Raw genomic sequence first — 21,963 nt, 5'->3', positions numbered from 1 at the left:
CCATCTCTTTACAAAAGGGGATCAGAAAAACAGCTTTTAATCGAAACCTTTCCAGTAAAGGCCTGAGAGATTTTGTAATGCCCCTTGTTTGTACATTCATAAGTGTTTTGACATGAATTCCACAGACAGTTAGATTTTGTCCAGAAAAAAGACATTAGTGTTTGATACAAGGAACCTTGGAATTCAATTTCCTCAGCTCTGGATGAATTTCATTAATGAAATAATATGGGTGATTCTGTCGTGCTACCACGGACATTTAATGGCATCATCTTGACATCTGTGGAATTGCAGAGATCTGTTTTTTTTTACTCCTGGCATTTTCAGCCTGGATCCATTGAAGTAAGGTAGTTTACATGAAGCAGTGCATTTTCCTCTGTGTTTACTCTCAGATGCACAATGTTGCCAGTGTGAGTATTGATTATAACTGGATACCAATTGTGATTTTTTTATTAAACTACTGTTTCCAGTTCCTAATGCTGCAACAACAAGATATCCTGAATGGATATATAGCAGATATTTCTTATTGGCAATGTAGCCTGATTAATGGGGTGGAAACTAATTGCATTTACTCCGCTGTAAAAAATTATGAACTTCATCACTGAAGCTTAGCATTTGGTGACTCCATCAGTTGGTGAAAATAGGGGGAATCAGGTAGGCATTTATTTGGTTATTATATGTTAAAAGTTAGAGGTCAGTGCCCATAAAATACACTGACCATGCAATACAAATATTATTGTATTAAAATGCCATGAAGTCCATTAGCAGAGCGTTTTGAGGTAGAGCGGGGCTTTCAACAATTGTGTTGGTTTATGTTATTTAACACAGTGGAAAATATTTATCCATGAATCTAAGCACGGGTTACATCTATCTATTATTTGATTTCTGACTTTGTATAGAATATGGTATTAGTACTGATATACCAATATTTTGACTAATTGAATGGCAGTTGAATGTACCCTCATTTAATAGAATCTACCAGTACTTTCTATCTTCTTTCAAATTCATTACTTTAGCAGCATAAGTAAATAGAGAATTGATTTGTGCTATGAAAATTGTTGGTACTAGCACTATTTTTCATTTTTATTCATCGAACATTGTAATCGTTAATTATTTTGTTCCAAAACAAATAGCAATTATTCACAATCTCAATAGCTGTACCAAGCAATGAGATTTGGTTGCATATGACTGTTGCTTTTACTGCGAATTGAGTTTTCTTTGGTGCGGAAAATTAATCCATATCTAATTTACCTCATGCAAGCCAATATTATTTTGTCTGAAAAGAAATATTCTTCATACAGCTGATCTCAATAAGAGTTGTTTTTTCTTGGCCTCTAATTGTAAGATTAATTTAAAAAAGAAGAAGCTGAGAAAAAGGAATTTGTTGATTAATAGAAAATATGAAATGAGCCAAGATCAATAGACCTTGCAGGGTCAGAAGCTGTAGAAGTTCTGTACAAATTGACATAAGAATTAATATAAACGGAGTACTTAGAATTCTTATATTACATGCAGTGGTGCCGATATTGCAAGGTTTGATTAATCAGAGATCTGACGGGTCTATAACAGATGATGAATGTCCAGTCTAGCAAAACAGTTATACTTGTAATTACAAATAAAAATGAGTTTTATATGAAACTTAAGCCTGGTGATTAGATAGCATCTCAGAAATGATTGATGAAGAAGCATATTAACTCTCAGATGCTGAAATCAAGAGGGAAAAGCTCGGTCTCTGTCAGAAAATTGAACAAAAATTGGTTCTCTACAAATGCCTTTCGTATCTTGATTGCAAGGACATTTTTTTTTCATCTGAATTGCCACTTGTAATCTATTGCAGTAAAACATTTCCGTAATGGCTAGATACTAAAGATTTTCTTTCTGCCTCAAGCCAAGAAATTTTTTCACAAGAAGCTTTCAGAGCAGAAGGGGGAAATAGATGTAAAGATGTACTGTGGAGGTACTGAGTATATATTGAAGATGACACTTACTGAGATTTCATTCACAATTAACAACATGTGGTAAAGCCAATGGTATTTGAGTATACCTACCGGTAAATTATTCTCTAGTTGTTTTCTTTTTTATACTGTTGGAAGTACTTTGTCAATTAATACTATGAAAAAAATACCTCCACAGAACCAATTCAGATTAATTTATGTGCACTTTAGATTTGATTATTAAATGAGCACCTTTTTTTTTTGTTCCAAAAATACCTGTGTGAAATATTTGAACTCTAGATATAATCTTTATAATACAGTAACTTTAATTTAAATATTTGCAACCTATGGCAGGTTAATTAATATGTCAGTTCACAGGTAGCGTGAACTCGGCTAATCAGTGATTTCAAGGTAGATTTAAGGAAAGGACTAATTTTTTTCTTCTTCTTCCACTGGATTGCTTATCAGCGGTACACTAGTATGGTTAAATGGCCGGTGTGGTCTTAACAAGTTGTGACATTTAAAACCCTCTTGAATTCATAGTTTTTTTTACGTGAGAAGCGTGGTGAAGTGTTGTAATAATAACCGATTTGATAGGAGATTATATTAGTTTGTTAATTTGTGCTTTACCTAAAAGGACATTATAATCTTGTCAGATAAATATGGAATTTGCGACAGGTGTCTCATATACATAGACTTGTAGGACTAAGATTACCCTTTGGAGCCCTTAAGAGCATAAACAGGTAAATTTTCAAATTAAATTCCACATTTATAAGTGCATTTTTAAAGTTCAAACATTTAGTTATTAATTCCTATAATATCTGAATGTTTCTCAATTTATCTTATTTAGATCAAATGGTTATTAAATGGTAGCAATATTGATTTACCTCCTTAGGAATGTGAATGTTGCATCTAACTCGATTGAGGAAAGAATTTTATAGATCTATGTGTAGCAGTCATCTAAATGCTTCGTTTCCCTGTACTACTTTTTCAAGTTTTATTTATTTGTGCATTAAGTGGAATAAAGCATTAATTTATTTACAGACTTTGCTCTCACATTTCTTGCATGTTATGTCTGGAAAGAAGTCCAGGTAATTAATAATTGTACAAATTAATGATGGTGAAAGCCTTTAAAATACTCATTGGTTTTCAGTGATTAAGTAAATAAACAGAAGCCAGAATCAACAGATGGGAAATGTATTCAGCATAATGGCAATAAGTGGTCAAACTTCTGGCTAATTTTCTCTATCATTGCCTTTATTGTTTATTTATTTATCTACTTGTATCCAGAAATTAACAAAGTATACTGTTTACTGTAGGTTAGTAGGAGATTTATAAAGTTATTATACATTTCAATGAATGCAATAGATGAACCAATTAACATTTAATTCATTCTAATATTTCTAGCTGTTCTTAGAATTATACTAAGCATGGACTTTAAATTTCAGACATATTGCACAGTTTAAATGAATGAGGCATTTGTTGTCATAATTATTTGACCATGCCAGAATTATATTTTTCTCGAATGAAAAGTTCTGCCAAATGTATTATGTTTTCCTGTTTTATATCACATTTGAGTATGAAAGAACTTGCATTGTTCATTTCAGAATGAACCGTTCAAATTCTGTAGAATTTTTTTTGCACCTTGTTGTAGAGATAATTCATTTTATTTATCGCACCTGTGGCAAAGGTAACTGGTTGAAAATCACGGGTATTATTTGTATCGATTGTTTATATGGTGTGAAAAATATGGCTTAGAACTAGTTGTTTGCATACATACATAAGTGGATGAATGTGTAATTTAAAGGCTTTAAAAGTATTTGTTGTGAACTCAAACAAGCATCAATTCAACTAGAAATGGTTAATGCTTCGTTTGAGTGGGAAATCTGTGATATTGTAATTGAATGAATCTTGAGTTTGAGGTCCATAGGCAGATTGAAAGCTAATGTTGTTGTCGGAATTTCCAGACGACTTTCATCGATCATCGATCATGCCATTAAACAGTTAACGGTGAATTACAGTGAATATGTGGTATCATTTAAGCATATCTGATGTTGTTGCTGGGTAATTCTAAACTTTTTGGTTGCAGCATCAACCGACTAAATGGATAACATTATATAATGGCTACATTTACAATAAAGAATTTAAAAATACACCCAATTATATAATGATATTACCACGCAGCTTTACGGATAGGAAATCAATTTTCAAGCAACTTCCAACTGTAATTCATAGGGCTCAGAATTTTTTTTCAGTTGGTATGAATAGGATTGGATTAGGGCACAGAATGAGTTGCCCTAGTAAAAGTATAGCTATAGACTGCTGGTCTCTTATAGTGTATTGAACTTTACAATTGTCAGTAGATTTGTCACGATACAAACTAGGGTGCAGTCAATATTTTGTGTTGAAAACCACTTGTGTGACAATGTGCAGGAATTGTGACTGATTCCATAATTAATGCAAGGAATATCCTCTTTTTTTCCAGATATGTGATGGAACTAGATGTTTATACATGCTTTGAGTATTAAAATAAGATCAAGATCATCTGTAATTGATTTGAATCAGGTATGTATTTTATTTATGTGCCCAATATAGATTTTCAAATTCAGACAAAACTGTGCTCTAGCTAGCAGAATAATTCAATACTACTGGGGGTATTCTCAGTAGGATAACAGACTTTTGAGTGCAGCTTTGTTGTGTCATATTTGTTTTCTACAATGTTATTTTTGAATTCCATTCAATTGGAAATGAAGCAAAATTTTAATTCATATTTTATGACATGTTATAATGATTTTTTTAATGCAATGTTATCAAATAATCTGTTATTGTCTGAAAGCATTAAAATGATAAAATATACAATCTGAGAGGAAAGAACCTGAGAAATACCTGGCTTGTATGGAACCACTTTGAATCAGGCTTCATCATGTTACATTCAGCACATCTGGTTTGGATCAATGATCATAGGGGGGAATATGCATGTAGATTCTGCCTCTGCAAGAGCATTTTTTATTTTTAATTTTTTTTTAATTTTTATAATATCTTATGGTCAGATTTTAGACGTTTGTGTATTCATTTGGATAAATTTCAGTGTAAATTGAAGGCTTTTTTAAAAAAAGAAAAATATACCTACAGTAGATTGAATCATCAGTTGAAGTTTATAGATCTGAAGGTTACCATAGGTATGCATGGTTGAACCCCCTTAAACTTTACTGAAGTAATTTTGCTCTTGCACATAATCGGTTTTTCTCTTTCTCATAAAATATTTATCAGTCTAGTCCTTGAATGACTACATTCTCAGTGGCTAGCTCACAGCAGGAAAGATGTTAGTTATAGACACCAATAATATTAGTAATTGTGTCTCAGCCAGCCTTTACAGTAATGGCTCAGCATCCAGGTGTGTTTAAGTACGGGATCAATGGCTTCCTCGGGACCTAATTGATCAGACAATAACAATGATGACAGCAAAAGGACACACCATTTATGTTTCTTTTTGTTGGATTTAACACATTGACCGATTTTATGGTCAGCTCAGCGACATTGGTGGTATGTAAACTTGGGCAGTACTGTTAAGTGTGCCTTTCATAATTAATGGGCATGATAAATGGGCATTAATTATTAAGAAATGAGGTGTAGGAAATAGTAAATGTGCCAAAGATATGGTCCATTAATCTATTGATTTTGCAGAATTTTGAGTGAAAATTCAGTGATGAAAGTTGACATATTCCAAGGTTATTATTTTTTCTTATGACTTAATATTTTGGATTTATTACTGGATTTGATGACAAGAAAATTGATAATATTTCTTGTTCAGAGTGTGTAGCATAAGAGCATGTGACCTTTTTTCAGTTGGAATATTGCAATCTTCAGAGCTAAAAAATGTTTTTTTTTTAATGTGTTGGTAATTTACTGTTTCTGCAGCAACACACCAGAATGCCATTAAGTTGATTACTCTGTGAGTATAATTACAATGACCCATTCCAATCAATCTCTTAGCCACCTTACAATATTCCCTAAGCAGATCGATTGGATATGCTTCACTTACTTATAAGCAGACCAATTAGTCAGTGAAATCCTCCTGGGAGGTCAGGGGGCAGAATTTGAGGTAAGGGAGGGAGGATTACTTTATCAATAATCGGCCCAGACTCACAGGAAGCTCGTATGTTGACATTGTGGGGGTGATCACAGAGTAGGGATGTTGTTGAAAATTTCTTTCTTGGAAGGAATTGATGTTGAATAGAGGTAATTAGTTGTTGTTTTAGATTGAATTTTGGTAAATATATTTGACTTATGTTTGATAGAGTTTTCTGGTTAAAATTTTTTTAAAAATATTTTGTTATATCTGCCAGTGAGTTGCTGTGGTCATCATGGTCATGCAACAATTGATATATATGCAGTAATAGTTTTCCTGAGTATTTGACTGCATGACTCTTTGCAAGAACCTTTATATCTCTTTGAGGTTTATAACATGCATCTAGTGAATTGACAGATTTGAAAAGGTCAATTTGAAAGGCTGACTTCTTTTATGTATAGATGTTAAGAGAACAAAGTCCTTGACTAATGAAGAAGCTTTTTGATTGAAAGGCATAATTTATCTCAGAATCTTGTTATGTTGAATCCCAGATATATCAAGCCCTCAGATATCTCAAACCTTCAGTTCCTCATTATTGACATTTTTAGGGCTTAAACTCTCAAACATCTCAAAGTCTTTGATATCCCAAACCCTCAGATATCTCCAACCTTTTGATATCTCAAATTTTGTCCAGTCCTGTGGTTTTGAAATACCAAGCTTTTTTCCTGTATCTTACATTTACTTGCATTGGTTGGATGAAGACTTTGTATTTAGCCTAATTAATGACTCTTGTACACTTTCAGTTACTGTGAGATCACTAATTTTCAATGGGGGTTTAATTTTTGTCGTTTTCAAGGTATAAAAAGACCCACAAATTCATGTCCTCAAAAAATTTGACCCCATGTAAATATGTGATTTTGTTTACAGTATTTTATCATTATTGTAAAAAAAAAATCCATTTAGTGTTTAAGATAGTGACATTGGAACTGTCATAGAGAAAACATCTCTCTATGAATGACACACATTCTCTTGAAATTGATTTTTTGTTTTTAGATTCAAAAGATGAGCTGATGGACCAGAGAAATCCTGTCTGCCCCTCCTTGTGGGGAATTCTCCTATTCTTTATTTGGACCATTGGCTATGTGGACCCGGTCACCACCAGCACAAACCCCACCTCAACATGGACTTTCTCAAAGGACCAATCTTATTTGGCCTTTTCACCCAATCTCACTTTAGAACAAGACCAACAGATTATCTTGAGCTTTAGGACAAGATCTCCCAATGGATTATTATTCTGTCATTTGTTGGAGCATTTTAATCAAAGTTTTCATCCTCTGCTGGAGAACTATCATTTTTGTGCCGAATTAAGTCATGGATATTTACAAGTGAAATACAATCTGAACCAGAATTCTGATGTGATTAAACTTGGCAGAGGTAAGCACACGTCAAAGAAAACAACATTTATTATATATGAATAAACCTGGCAAAGTCATAGGTGTATAAATTTCATTCCTGTCATAAAATTTTACCTTATTAGTCTCGAGAAAAGATTTATAGACAAAAGTACAGGTATAACTGCCAGTGTTAAAACTGATGTGTCATTTAGCTTTTATAATATATGATAGTAGATATGAGTTTGTCCGAAATGACACTTGTCAGTCAGTTTGTTTGTCAGTGCCATGAATGTGTTGTTATAGAACTAAATAATAATGCTGTATTAAGCATTTTTTATATATGGCAGGGACACAGTTTCACACATTTACATGCTAGGACTTTTCTTTTTTACTTCGGGATATTATTATGAACAGGGTGTTATGTATCTATAATTTTACGAATCTTTATAGACATAGAAGATTGTAGGCATTATGACTAGAATGACATTCAAAGTTATTTTAGAATGTCCTCTTGACATCTCGAAAAAGCATGTGGTTTAATTATATAAGGCTATCTCAATAGATTAAAAACTGCATGCTATCATTTGAGAATGATTTTAGATGTGCAATGAAGATACAGTTTGGTTTTAGAATAATTATATAATGATTATATTGCTTGTAAACCTTGTAAAATTCTTTTCCAAGGTCTCTGCCTTATAATGACTGCTAATGTAACATGGCATTCCTCGTAAATCATTTTCCATATCTAATTTGGATTTACAGATTAGGAAAAGCACAGTGAATTTATTGCTGGCTTATTGACATTTACAGAAATAAATATTGTACAAATTAGGTAGATCAACATTAAGATAACTGGATTATTGAAACAGCAGTCTGTGACATAAAAGTCACAATAGACAGCACCCTCTTGGAATGATAGAATCAATTTTCTATAAGCTCCCTCAATGACCTAGCCATCAATCATCTTCAAGATGGGTCCCCCATCAGCTGTAGGGAGATGAAAGGGATTCTAAAAACGGGTATTTTTTTTTTTATGGTCAATTATTTAAATTTGGAGGATCATTTTAATGTGCTTTCTTGCATATTTCCCATTTAATACCAATCTTACAGTTTTCTGGAATTTCCACACGGATTATCACACTTTTGAATGCTTGTGATCCTATAGGCCTTGTACACAGAAACACATTTAGTGTGACCCCTAGCTTATCATGATTACCTGTTCATGTAGAAGAAATGTTTTGAAATTTAACAGGGTATAAAGAATCACATATTTAACATAATTTTGGTTATCCCTTGTCTATAACAGAATATATATGTATATATATATATATATATATATATATATATATATGTATATATATATATATATATATATATATATATATGAGGTTTGTCCTTAAGATTTGAAATAGCAGGGGGCATTTAAAAAGTAGAATGGGGTCTGGAGTTCCTCTAGTAAAAGGGGCTGAGGGGGAATGGCAGAATAACTGGGGGATTATGTTATAATAGGCGGGGAAATTCCCCTGCCTCTGGGTCTTAGGGACAACCCTGATATACATACACACACACAGTAAAACTCGCTTATAGCCAAGGCCATCCCTAAAAAAAAATTTTTGTTTGATGTACTACATTGAACATTTTTCAAGTGGGTAGGTAGGTAGGTAGGTAGGTAGGTATTTTTTTTAATTATCTAAGAACACATTTATCATCATTAAAATCACAGACTTGGAAATTTATTGATCTTTTTAATGAATACACAGGAAAGCAAGAGACAGATTAAATATTTATTGTTGTAAAAACTTTAAATCTATAGAAAGCATCTTTGAGAAATTATACACCTTATAACTTGAAAAATGATAAAGACAATCTGTATTTCCCTGGAAACGGGAAAAAAATTCAAGTTCTGAAATAATTAAGTGATCAAGTAGGGAAGATTTTGACCATAAATGATGGGTCAGTAGGAGTACATCAAACAAATTATTTTTTATTGTTGGCCCAAGACCAAGGGACAAGCAATTTTTGATTTGGAAGTTTTAAACATAATTTGTTACATTGGATAAGTTTATTTTATGCAAAAAATTCACTGAAAGCATGAATTATAAGGGCATTCACTGTAACTGTTTTACTGCCCGGTGACTTAAAATCTTTATTAAAAACTTAATAAAATAAAAGATGTTTTGAACACAATCAAGTGACATATTTGTGATATGAAGTCAGAGTACAAATATAAAGGCAATTATTATTAATTTACTTATAATCATGGCAGGTTTAGTGTAAAATATCTACTTGATAAAATAAAATTGCTTAAATATTCCCATATATTTTCTTTGCCAAGATCAATGTCAAAACTTATCCAGGTAAAAGTAAAATATAAACAAAGGGACCTACATGTATCCTTATGAAATTTTGTCTCTGTTTCATAAACAGATATCTCTTAGTCTTAGAAGACTTCATAAGATATTGATCTTCTAATGCTATCAGTCCATTAACTATTTGATAAAGTCAGATGGGCCTTTTGTCATGTATATGTCCTTATGTCAGGACAAAGACAGTCCTCTATTATTGATGAACTCCACACCCATAAATCACAAAATCAATTGGCGATGGACGAACTCCGGGGGATAATACTGTCCACTGCTGGGTTTTAAATTTTACATTATACCCTCACACATTCCATATGTCCAGTGGTAAACTGGGCAGAGTCTGAATATCTGATCTGGCTACTTAAAATCTGAAAAAGCACTCATTGAGTTATTGACTATAGTTACTGTAGCTAAGTATTGGTCTGCCTAGAACAGTGGGAGACTATCTATGATTCATGGATTCCTGTTTAGGGATAGGTTTTATGTCTGTTCCTGGTAAATTAAGGTTTGAATTGAATAAAGGCAGATAAAAATACAATATAACAGAGGTGTAAATGAGTAGATTGATTTTCTGTTTGTTTCACTGAAATACTCTAGAAACTACAGTACTGCTGGTATTTAGCTTGTGCCTGGATGCTCCAACTTGCTGTTGGGTGTACTTCAAATGAAAATTACAGTAAAACACCTAAATATAAATTAGACATAAGACTATAAACATTTATACAGTACACCAATTATATACATTGTATTGATTTAGCTCTACTAAAGGTAATGTTAGAATATAACCCATACAAAACTGCTTGTGCAATGATTTTGTTAGTTTGTGACAGCCTATTGAGATTGAACATACTTTAATTTACTCCTAAAAACAGCATGCACAGTGCCTTAAACCAACCTGCATGACTCTAGAGCAGACCCTCTAACCACTACACCACTCAGGTTGTTAGGACGTTTGTATTACTGTACATCATTTTTATGTTTTCATATTTTAGCTCACTTGAGCTTTTAGCTAAAGTGAGATTTACTGATCACATTTTGTGAGCATCCTTGAGTAAAGGAGATTCAAGTTCCTTCAAATGAAGGACCACACCCTTTTTCAAGGGGAGATAATTAAGAGTGAAATGTTTATAGCATATTTTAAAAATTTTCTTCTCAGGATCTCCTAGGCCAGAAAAGATAAAACTTATGTGAAAACTTCATTACATATTGTAAATTTAAGTTAATTCAAATCATGACCCCTCCCTCCAATATTTAAAAAATCTTCTTCTCAAGAACAGCAAAGCCATACAGTTGAACTTCGGTATCTCGAACACCAATATCTCGAATACCATGGATATGTCGAAGTGATTTGGAGGTCCCAACCCCTTATTCTCTAAGTATTTTACCTTGGATATCTCAAATATCGTGGATATATCGAAGTTTTTTCTTGGTCCCACTGAGTTCCAGGTTTGACTGTATCTAGTTATAAATTAATATGGAAGCATCCTCAGGTAGTGTAGATTCAAGTTTGTTCAAATCATGCCCCCCAGGGGGTTAGGGCAGGGCTACAATAGGATATCAAAGTTTAACTTACTCTTCTGAAGAAGAACAGCAGAGCCATAATTAGTCATATTAATATTGAAGCATCCTCAAGTACTAAATGTGTAGATTCAAATTTGTTCAAAGCATGACCACTGGGGGATACGGTTGGGCCACATAAGGCGATCACAGTTTTACATAGGGAAAAAAAATTTCCAAAGCTTCTCAAAAACAGCAAAGCCATGATTATAGTCATATGAATTTGTAAGCATCCTCAAGTAGTGTAGATTCAAGAATATTCAAATCCTGATATCCCGTGGGTAGGATAGGGAGGATGGGGCCACAACAGGCAATCAAAGTTTTACGTAAGGGAAAACTCTAAAATTCTTCTGTTGAGTTTTGATTAAATCATAATTCCTTACTTTGCAATATAGAATCTAACTTGTTTAATCGTTGACGCATTTTGATTCACATATAATCTTACAATATCTCTATACTGTAGATCACTAAATTTTCATGACACTTTATTGTGAGATCGTAAGGGAGACAAAATTTTCCAAAATTCTGGTTATTGTAAAATCACATAATCTTTAATAGTATTTTATGTGCAAAAATGAAATTTTCACGAATAAAATGTGATTTACAGTAGCATACTATAAGAACAAAAGTCTGTTTTATGACCTAATGATTTTGTGTAGAATGGCTCATTCCATACAATACATGACATGTATCTATATTTTATTATAGCATTGAATGATGACAGTTGGCATACTGTGGATATATTCTTGAACACAAAGACTGGTGAACTACAAGTCTCCTTTGATGATTTCCTGACAACCTCCAGATATCTCCGAGCTTATACACAGTATTTAGATATCAAGTCCATATTGGACTGGACAAGATTAAAGTCTGTGGTGTCATTTGCAGGTAACCAAATAAAACACATTTTTTGTTTTGTTCTGAAATTTATGAATCAAGTTCATTTATTGCCTGAATAATGATGTATAAATTATCTTTCTAAGCTTTATGTCACTGCTTTACAGTTTTTTTTTTAAAATAGAGGACAAAATGTGTGAAAATTGTTCAATTTTGAATCTAGAATTCATGATATCTACTCGTTTGTATTTCATTTTCATTAATTTTATTGACATTATCATTGTAAACTTTAAAAGGTGGGGTCTAGGCAGATCCTTGTAAGATGTTTCCAAAAGTGACAGTCACCATCACTCTGTGTTAAATATCCTCTTTTCTCTCAATGTGTTTGAAATCTGCATCATTTTGTTGACGTCGTCTCTCACTATTGATCTCTAATTTGATCAATATTTAATGCTTTCAAGTCTTCAAGTATTACCCGATTTTAAAGCATAGATTTACATGTATTTATAGATTTGTCCATCAAAATTTATTTTTCAGGAAGATTATGCCCGTATGCAAATACCTTATGTAGTTTTTTTTTATGACGAGATGGCATGTCTTGTACATGCAGGGTTCTCTTAAAATTTATTTGCACACATGTATGTGAAAGTTTGTTTTGGACAGAACGACACTTTATACATGGATAACTACAGCCTACTTTATTTTAAATGTGGATTTCCCAACAATAAAAATAAGATATATTCCAAAAATATACATGTTTTTACATGACAGTTATGTATTATATACACTTAAAACGTATTCCCACATGCATGCATGCATGCATGCAACCACTTCAATCAGTATATTTATTAGGTATGTAGGTGTTAAATGCTACTTTAAGCAGGAATTGGCTTGTGGGGGTCCCTTTAATTGACATCTGTTAAAAACAAAGAAAATAATAAGATTCAAGATACTTTAAAACTTGTTCTTTGGTCACATGTACTTTCTTGTAAAATTTACAAAGACAATTTCATAAAACAGAGAAAATATCTTGTGCTTGCTACTGCAAAGTGCAAGTAAAACTGCTTTAATTTATAAATGTCAAATTAAAAGGAATTAAGATTTTCGAAACTTAAGCTGTAGGAAATTAATGAATTTCTGATGCATGTAAATATAGAACTACTAATTGTGTATGAAAATATGTTTCTTTGTATGAAGATATTTACTGAATATATAAATATAAAATGTAAAAAAGTTTATGCATGTTGATGTGCAAATCATTTTGCTTCCTTTCTTTACAAATGTTTATGTTAGAAAAACATCTTTTTTGAAAGAGAGATTACCTGGTAGGTAAAACAATTCACATTAAAGCTAATACTCTATTAAATTTCAGGGTTGTCACCATCAGTTTCCATTGAGTATCACCAGTTTATTGGTTGTCTGCAGTCTCTGAAGTATCGTGAACTAATTGAGGTGACATGGGAGGTATCCCCCAGCATCATAATGCAGGCTGAGTCTGGGTGTCGGGACCTGTGTCAGGAGGAAAACCCCTGTGGAGAGGGGCGATGTATTAACCTGTACACTTCTGTTCACTGTGACTGCTTCTCTTTAGACAGGGAGGGAGAAAAGTGCCAAGACACCAGTAGGAAGTTTTCTTGATTGAATTTCTTTGTAAAGGGTGGGTGGGGGGTGGGGGCGAAGGAGAGGAGCTAAGGGACTCCTTAATGGTAGGTAAAAGAGGGAAAGGGGACTCTTTGTGTTTTATTTACCAGAAATGAGAATGTGTAATTACTAGCAGAGTGATAAGTTCAGGTGTTTCTTGTTAGGTAGATGATTACATACACATCTTGTTGGCACTCTAAAAATAAAATCAAACCAGACAAAAACATATTAATATTACTTTTTACCCCTGTACTTGATTGGCAAAAAAAAAAAAAAGATGAATAGCAGATATAGTTTATTTTATTACTTGTGTGGCCACAAACATTCTGTAAATAAATAATTTATGGCAAAAAAATCACCTATGGTGTTTTGTGGTTTAGCTATTTGGTGTTAAAATATCGACTTCCATAGAGTGCTTGTGAAATAGGAAACACACATTCCCTTTCTTGTTTTCAAAGATGATTGAAATATGTCTAAAATTAATGAAAAACTCTTTATTGTCAAAAGATTTTGATCATATGATTTAATTATGTAGATTATATGAATAAATCTTTATATCAATTGAAATTCATTTTTAGTGAGTCAGGATAGATTAAAGGGATAAACAAACTTTGTATGAAAAGTAATTTTCAATAAAAAGTGAAAAAAGCAAAGCTCGAATATTTATTGTAGATAAAAATTGCTGACAGCAATTGAGATAAATTGACATAAAAAGAAATTAATAATTATGAAAAAATGATCTAAAGGGCAGAATTTTATTAATTCCTGTTAGAAATTGCATGAGATTTTTTTTAAGGGAAATTTTAACATTTGACTACAACTTTTGAAAAAGGAATTGTATAATGGTTGACTTGTCTAACATAATAAATGCTTAATGCTTTAAGGGAAAATGTCACTATTGATGTTTGTATTTAAATTGCAAAATAAAGATACTGATTTTGAAGCTTTTTATTGGAGAGACGAGCAGCAGTTATAGAGGGTAACATGGCATCTTGTTTTTCTTGTAGCTGTTACTGAAATTACACTCCACGGCTATGAATGGTTGACCTACCAGCTTTATACTGAAGAAGACAGGACCTTACGTGACAGAAATAGATTCAGCTTACAATTCAAAGTAAGCAGGGCCATGTAGGGATGATTCAGTATTCCCTGTCTCTCCTCGATCCTTTTGATGTCTGATATCTGAAGTTGAGAAAAACAATCCTATTAAAGATGTCTGTGTTTAGTTCACACTTCATGTGTACAAAGCATAAAAAAAAGATCCAGAAAGGTCATCTTAACTCAGAGGGTTGGGAATATGTTTGTCAGTACAGACAATAAGTGCTACTGACTTCAAATAAATTTTTGATTATTAAAAAGCTATTTTCAATGTAGAGTTGGAAAAATTTCGCTGATATTTTCAGATTATTTGACAGTTGAAAATTTGAAAAGAATATGCAAGTGTATATTTTAAGATATCAATCTGCTACATTGTACCCCTAGTGAAAGTTAAAGGCTTGACAGAACAAAATTATAATTTAGTCTTGCTGCTTCTGTCTTTTAAACAGTGACCTTGAGAAAAACAACAAAATTTGCATGACCTTGAGGAAAATAACTTTGCTGTATTTTATTTGAGACAAGAACAGTGATTTCATTTCTCTTACTTATTCATCCAGGCAATATATAGAATCTGATTTGTCAAAACACTCAGCTATTGTTTCCAAATTTTAGTCAGACCGTGGATCGGGGGTACTTCTGTATGCAGTGGGCAGTACAGACATGAGTGATAACAGGATGGAACAACACCATTCCCACCTCATTGCCTCTGTCCATCAAGGAAAGGTCAAAGCCTCTGTTGCCTTTGGGGATGACATCCTAGAACAGACCATGGGCCTGGGTGTGGACGATAACAGGTATATATATAGTCATCTGAGTGAACAATACAATAGGGAAACATTGGGACAGATCTGGGAAAACATATGCTGTAGCAGCTTATGTAGATACACAACTTTGCAGATGTAAATGATGCAAAAAAAAGACACATAAAAACAAATTATTAGAGTTTATCAAAATTTATTATGATATACAGGTAAACTTCGGTATCTCGACATCGGATATGTCGACAACCTGGGATATGTCGACATCCTTCCGCGGTCCCGGCAGTATTTACTATATAAATGATTTGCAAAAACTCTGATATGTCGACCTCGGTAATGTCGACAACCCGGGTTATCTCGACGTATATTCCCAGTCCCAAGAGCAAAATTTACCTGGCATATGTCGACATCGGCAATTTTCTGCTCCACTGAACCTAACTGTTTGTCAGATAGGGTCGCTCGTCACGCACGGACGACTCTGGGTATCTCGACGTCGTCAAAGTTTCACACCTTTCACACTCATGTTTGACTGCACGCTGTTTAATTAATTTTATAGACTGTGTTTGTAGGTGAATCCCAAGCCCCTTCGGCGTCTTTGAGAAGTTAATTGAGCTTTGGTAATATCATTGCTAAATCTACACGATTCTGCGTAAATGTACAGAATGTTATTTATATCGAAACGTAACATAACTTTTAAATTTGAAAAAAGATAACTAAATTACAATGAATAACAAACACACTGAAAAATTCAAACTAAGGAATTAAAAAAAAATGTTTTAATGATATTTTGTAGTTAAAATGTATTCAACAGGAAACAATCCAATTAACGACACGATTGATCGAATCAGCCGTAATTCGTGCATCCGTAACATCACTTCGTTAGTTTAGATACACAAATCTCTTTAAAAAAATCAATTTTAATGTACATTCTTCCTGAATGAAATAAGAAAAAAATAATCCGTATTTCTTTTTTTTTTTTACCGTATATCGGATGTCGACTTTATACGGTTCGAAGTTTATAGAGTGCATTTCGTATCCTGTTCTGACGAAAAGGCAAGTTACACGCGAATGCAGCTCAATGCTGTAACTCTGTGCTGAAACTTTGTGAATTTAGAAAGATTTCGATTAAGAACACGTTTTATAAACAAGATTTTTAAAATAACTTCTTAAATTTTTAATAAAAATAGAGGGAATTCTGAAATATGTTGAGATACAGTCTATATTAAAGTCATGTACATATAATAAGCTTGTCCGTTTTGCTATGCAATGCAATCTTGGACGTCAAGTCTCAACTCTGATATCTCGACACCTCGGATATCTCGACATTTTCCGATGGTCCCGTCGATGTCGAGATAACGAAGTTTACCTGTATATGTGTTAATTATTTAATGATTATTTAGATACTAAATCAATATGTACATGCATTTTTTCACCAAAAATTACAACTAAGATTTCTTTCCTTAAATTACCAAAGTCCATATACATGTACATGAAAAATAAATGCATCTTTAAAAAAAAAAATTATAAAATAGATTGTATAGATTTTGAAGCTTTTGAGATACCACAAGTGCTAACCCTTTTCTTTCATTTGGAGCAGTGATGGGTAAGTGAAATCTGCACTGTCACATTGCTAGTGACCTATTTACAATGCGACTTTAATACTGTATTCAACAAACGAAGCATGTGTATACATGTATGTCGTAATTTATGAGACGAAATGTGATCTGTCAGGAAAATTAATTCAGTTTATTGAAAACATTTTTGCAGTTGTTGTCCAATAAGATTCAACCTTCACGCATCTAATTAAAATTCCATCTCATTCAGATTTTTTTTTCTATTCAATGATCACTGAGGGATAAACTCGATCATTCAAGGCTTAAAAATTATTCATTGTGCCGAAATAGATCATGTTTCATTGGATACCCATATTCATTTTATTTTTCAGTTCCTTTTATTTTTGTGTTTTAATGTTCAACCATTTTTTTTTTTTCATATGCATGTAGATAACTGAATTTTTTTTTTTTTATATTGTAAAGATTATTATACTTTAAATGTATTAGTTAATCCTGTTCATTTACTGCAAGTAATTGTCAATTTCATGAAGCTTAAGACTTCAGTCAGTGTTGTATGATTGTTATCAAAAATAAATATAAAATGCCAAAGTCTCAAAAAGAATACATAAATTAATAGACATTAGTAAATGGCCCCGGTATACATAATGAATGCATTCCTGGTGCTTCTGTTTAGAAAACAATGACTATTATATCTATATTCAACATTATAAAATTTATTATAGCAAAGTTCATGTTTTTTTTCTTACTGCTATGCTTTAAGAGTGCACTTTTGAAGCTCAGTACAGATGCAAACTACATGAACTATATATATAATCTAGATGTATTCTCATGTTGGTTATGACATGTTTCTTGTAACTTATCATCAAGCCATATTTCATAATGCATTTTGACATTATCATGCATTCCAGTAGAGTAGTAATCTACATTAGATCTAAGATGAGCTTTGTAAGCAAGCATGAAAATGTATTATGAGACATTAATGTCATTTTGCATCACAGATAAACATGATCAGCTTTTCAGAAGCTATAGCTGTGATACATTAGGTCATTTAATTCTCTGTTGAATCCTTTGACAGGTGGCACAACTTGACCATTGTCCATGAGAAAGTGAAAGTTGAGTTTTACCTGGATGGCACACCATACATTCATGAGACTGTCAATGATATGTACTACCTGGGCCTGGATCCACACATCTATATTGGAGGGGGCGAAAGCTTTGTTCAGACACTGGGTATCTTTATAGCTTAATTTTTATGTAGAATATCATGCCCACACTTTTAATTTTCATTTAAAAAAAAATAGAGCATTGTTATAAGTATTGTTTGCAAACGGTCCCAAAACCTATATGGGTTGATATTTGCGAAAAAAGTGTGCACCATTTCATTAATCCATGCTATTGGTAGAAGCATAGGTTAAAGGGGGAGAGTGCTAATTTTACATTCCTTCTTTTGCAGGACTTCAAGTGAGACAGAACTTTGCTGGATGTCTGAAAAACATTTTTGTCAATGACCATTCCATTTTGTATGAACTCAGAAGTAACTTCTCCACAAGCCAGCTCCATGGCAACACAGAGATCCAATATGGCTGCCATAGAGTGGATAACATTCCTCTTACATTCCCAAGATCCAGGTCTATCCTGTTCCTATCTGGATACTATGGCAGTACGTTTAGTATCCAGTTAGAGTTTAGAACTGTTAGGGAGATGGCCATATTATTATCCACCGATATCCAGACAATAGATTCTTATGGTTATCCAGTTAAAGGATATTTTGAGGTAATTGCTTTGTGATATTTTCCTTTATATCTTTAAATAATCCAGATGTTAGTACGCATTTACCAAGCATACCAGTTTATCAATACAGATATAAGTTAAAGAAACAGGGGTATTATTACCAAATAGCTGTATGCTGTACATGGATAAAACTTGCATAATGTATCTCAGGATTCATACTTTCAATCATGCATTTTGTACTTGCTGCAACTGAACAATGTTGTCAGATAGTTTATTTGGAATACTTTTCCTGAATTGATATGTAGTGATTTAAATTATTCAGCTTTACTTACAATCAGTCTCTAGCTCATATTATATTAGTAGATATATTAATACAAGTACATTAAAACAGTGCAAGGATGAGATAATTAATCTGAAGTCTACCTGTAGGTATGGATTAATGGAAGTCTTCCTATGCTGAAGTTTGTGAGGTCCATGTACCAGAACACTGCTGCTAACACTTCTCTGTTGCCAGTCAATGTCAGCAATAACAAGTGGCATACACTGTCTTTTAATCTTAAACAAGGGTAAGTTATCTTATACGGTCTAGAACAGAGTTACTATAAACCAGTTAGAGAATTTTATAACCATTTTTTACTTGCAAATATTTATTGTTATGAACCATTTATTTGTGTATTTATGTAGAATGTTTCTTCAGTTGCAAAAAGTAATAAGCACAGATGATTTTTAAACTGATGAATTAATTGCGAATAATATGTACGTGTACATTAACCTTTAAAAAATTATTTATATATTTTTTTTCTTTAGCCAGGTGAAAATTTCTGTGGATAACTTGTCTTTGCCATCACTGTTCATTGGTAATGACTCTCAAATATACAACAACATAGAAATAGGATATGGCCACAGAATTTATGAGGGTAATCATAGTTTCTCAAAACTTCTGCACTTTTTTTGACATTTAACATTGTAATGATAAAGTAAACTCTTCTACTCTTTGTAGTTCAATTTGATTTGTTTTGACTATATTTATGTTTGATAAGTTTTGGATTATAAAGTTTAGGTACTAAGTCTATGAGAATTTATTGTATCTACTTTTAGTGTTGTCAATTGATATGATCTGTTGTCTTTTGATTGCCTTTAAGTCTTCACTCTGACCAGCAAATGCATAATTTCAGACTTCATAGGATTTGTTGGCTGCATCAGAAACATAGTAATACAAGGACATTTCTTGGATCCTATCAATCTGATGGAGAGTGCCCCCTCTGGGGGGTTCCACAGGGGACTCATCCTGGACGGTTGTCATTTGGTGGACCATTGTCGGACTCACCAGCACTGTCGTAATGGGGGGCGGTGCCTCTCTGACTGGGATGGGGTGACCTGTGACTGTTCTAGCAGTGCTTATCAAGGGAAATATTGTCAGTTTGGTGTGTATTGTTTTAGAATGATTTTTAACCATGATAACAGGATTCAGATACAAATACATGTATCACTTTAACTTGCTGAACAAATGCTAAAAGACAACTAGTTGTTAATAATGATGAAGAGTGCAATAAAATGTAAGAAACATTTGCCAAGGTAAGCTTTTCTGACATTACCAGCTAATCACTGTTGATGTATTACAGCACGGTACAGGAGCAGCTGTGACAGTTACTACCAGAGTGGCTGGAGGAGTTCAGGAGTTTACGTCATTGACGTAGATGGCAGTGGTCCCGTCGAGCCGACGTATGTTACCTGTCAAATGGGAATCAGTACTGATGGAGATTATTATGGACAGACAGTGGTAGAGCACAACCTCAGCAACCAGACTATAGTCCGAGGAACTACACTGCCTGACTTGATGATAAGACTTACTTACAGGTAAGGGGAGGAAGAATAGGTGGATCTAGAAATTTTCTTCCTGGATATTGAAGAACATCTAGAACGTAACAATAGTGGTAAAAAGTGAATGCTAAATCAGGCTTTATGTCAGATGCTTAATTCCTTTGAAGATGCTGAACAAGGCAACCATTTAAAAATATTTAGTGGATGAAATAAAAAATTGAAATGTAAGGTAAAATTGTAAAGAATGACTTGTTTCCTTCATTTTAGAGAAATGGGGTTTGTAGAACTTCAGAAGCTAACAAAGATGTCAGCCTGGTGTGAGCAATATGTCCAGTATACCTGCCTCAATGCTCCCATAGGGCAAGTCCTCTTATTAGTTCTATTGATAAAAGCAGTTTAATTATACAAAGAGATGATGAAATGTGCAAATAATTTGAATTCTAAGATCATTTTAAAAAAAATTTTAAGATTACACTAAGGTTTTAGTGATATTATGGTAGTAACAAAAACAGATTATTTCCATTTTTTTCTTAGGAATGTAGCACATTCTCGTCCAAAACATTAAGCATTCTGAAAATTACTAATAATGATAGACACAAATATGTATATTGTTTGTTTTTGTGTAGGTTGGGAAATCTGACCAGTTTTAAGTCAGTGGATGGTACCGTGGTACAGTACATAGGGGATGTTGACCAGACTCTCTCCCCGGGCTGTAACAAGAGGCTCTGTAACTGTGATAGTGGTAAGCTCAAGATTATAGAATGATGGGAGAGTTTCCCAAATACAGTGTCATACTGAATTTCTATGGCTTGAAATTTTTGTAGTTTGATCTCCTTTTTGATTAAACCATAAAATACTACAAAAGTTAGACAAACACAGACATTACTTGTTATATAGTAGAGGAAATTGTGTAGAGTTCTGTTTTTTTTTTGTGTGTGTTTGTATGGAGACTTCAAGCATAAGTTATATTTATTATGTTTCAGAGGATTTGGTGACTCGGGAAGACAGTGGTTACAATAGGATTACAAGTCAACTACCTATAAAGGAAATAACAGTATATCAGTTCACTGATTTCAAAACACCTGATTCCAAGGGATTTCTTACCATTGGACCTCTGAAATGCTGGGGAAATAGTGAGTACATTTAATGAAAATTTTACAGCAAACTTCACTTTAAATTCTAATATATA

General features: G+C 33.0%; 1 protein-coding gene across 5 annotated transcripts in view; it reads left to right on the top strand.

Moving 5' to 3' along the window:
- Positions 1 to 4,476: 4,476 nt before the first annotated feature.
- LOC133190517 (axotactin-like) overlaps positions 4,477 to 21,963 on the top strand; it is a 43,432-nt gene continuing 25,945 nt past the window's right edge. For 3 of the 5 annotated variants that reach the window (XM_061326188.1, XM_061326189.1, XM_061326187.1), the window contains exons 1-15: positions 4,477 to 4,496; positions 7,054 to 7,434; positions 12,023 to 12,202; positions 13,524 to 13,772; positions 14,800 to 14,906; positions 15,503 to 15,684; positions 18,298 to 18,452; positions 18,676 to 18,995; positions 19,383 to 19,519; positions 19,761 to 19,870; positions 20,129 to 20,377; positions 20,576 to 20,810; positions 21,042 to 21,134; positions 21,401 to 21,516; positions 21,758 to 21,907. In XM_061326188.1, coding sequence (XP_061182172.1) covers positions 7,071 to 7,434; positions 12,023 to 12,202; positions 13,524 to 13,772; positions 14,800 to 14,906; positions 15,503 to 15,684; positions 18,298 to 18,452; positions 18,676 to 18,995; positions 19,383 to 19,519; positions 19,761 to 19,870; positions 20,129 to 20,377; positions 20,576 to 20,810; positions 21,042 to 21,134; positions 21,401 to 21,516; positions 21,758 to 21,907 — 2,647 coding nt within the window. In that variant the 5' untranslated portion in view covers positions 4,477 to 4,496; positions 7,054 to 7,070. The remainder of the gene's footprint in view (positions 4,497 to 7,053; positions 7,435 to 12,022; positions 12,203 to 13,523; positions 13,773 to 14,799; positions 14,907 to 15,502; positions 15,685 to 18,297; positions 18,453 to 18,675; positions 18,996 to 19,382; positions 19,520 to 19,760; positions 19,871 to 20,128; positions 20,378 to 20,575; positions 20,811 to 21,041; positions 21,135 to 21,400; positions 21,517 to 21,757; positions 21,908 to 21,963) is intronic. The other 2 variants (XM_061326191.1, XM_061326190.1) reach the window with 1 other exon arrangement.

The sequence above is a fragment of the Saccostrea echinata genome, unplaced genomic scaffold (genome assembly GCF_033153115.1).
Source record: "Saccostrea echinata isolate AGI-Se365-2 ecotype Australia unplaced genomic scaffold, CSIRO_AGI_Sech_v1 ptg000022l, whole genome shotgun sequence".
Classification (NCBI taxonomy): domain Eukaryota; kingdom Metazoa; phylum Mollusca; class Bivalvia; order Ostreida; family Ostreidae; genus Saccostrea; species Saccostrea echinata.
The sequence above is the reverse complement of the archived record's forward strand: the minus strand, read 5'-3'. Positions and strand labels throughout refer to the sequence as shown.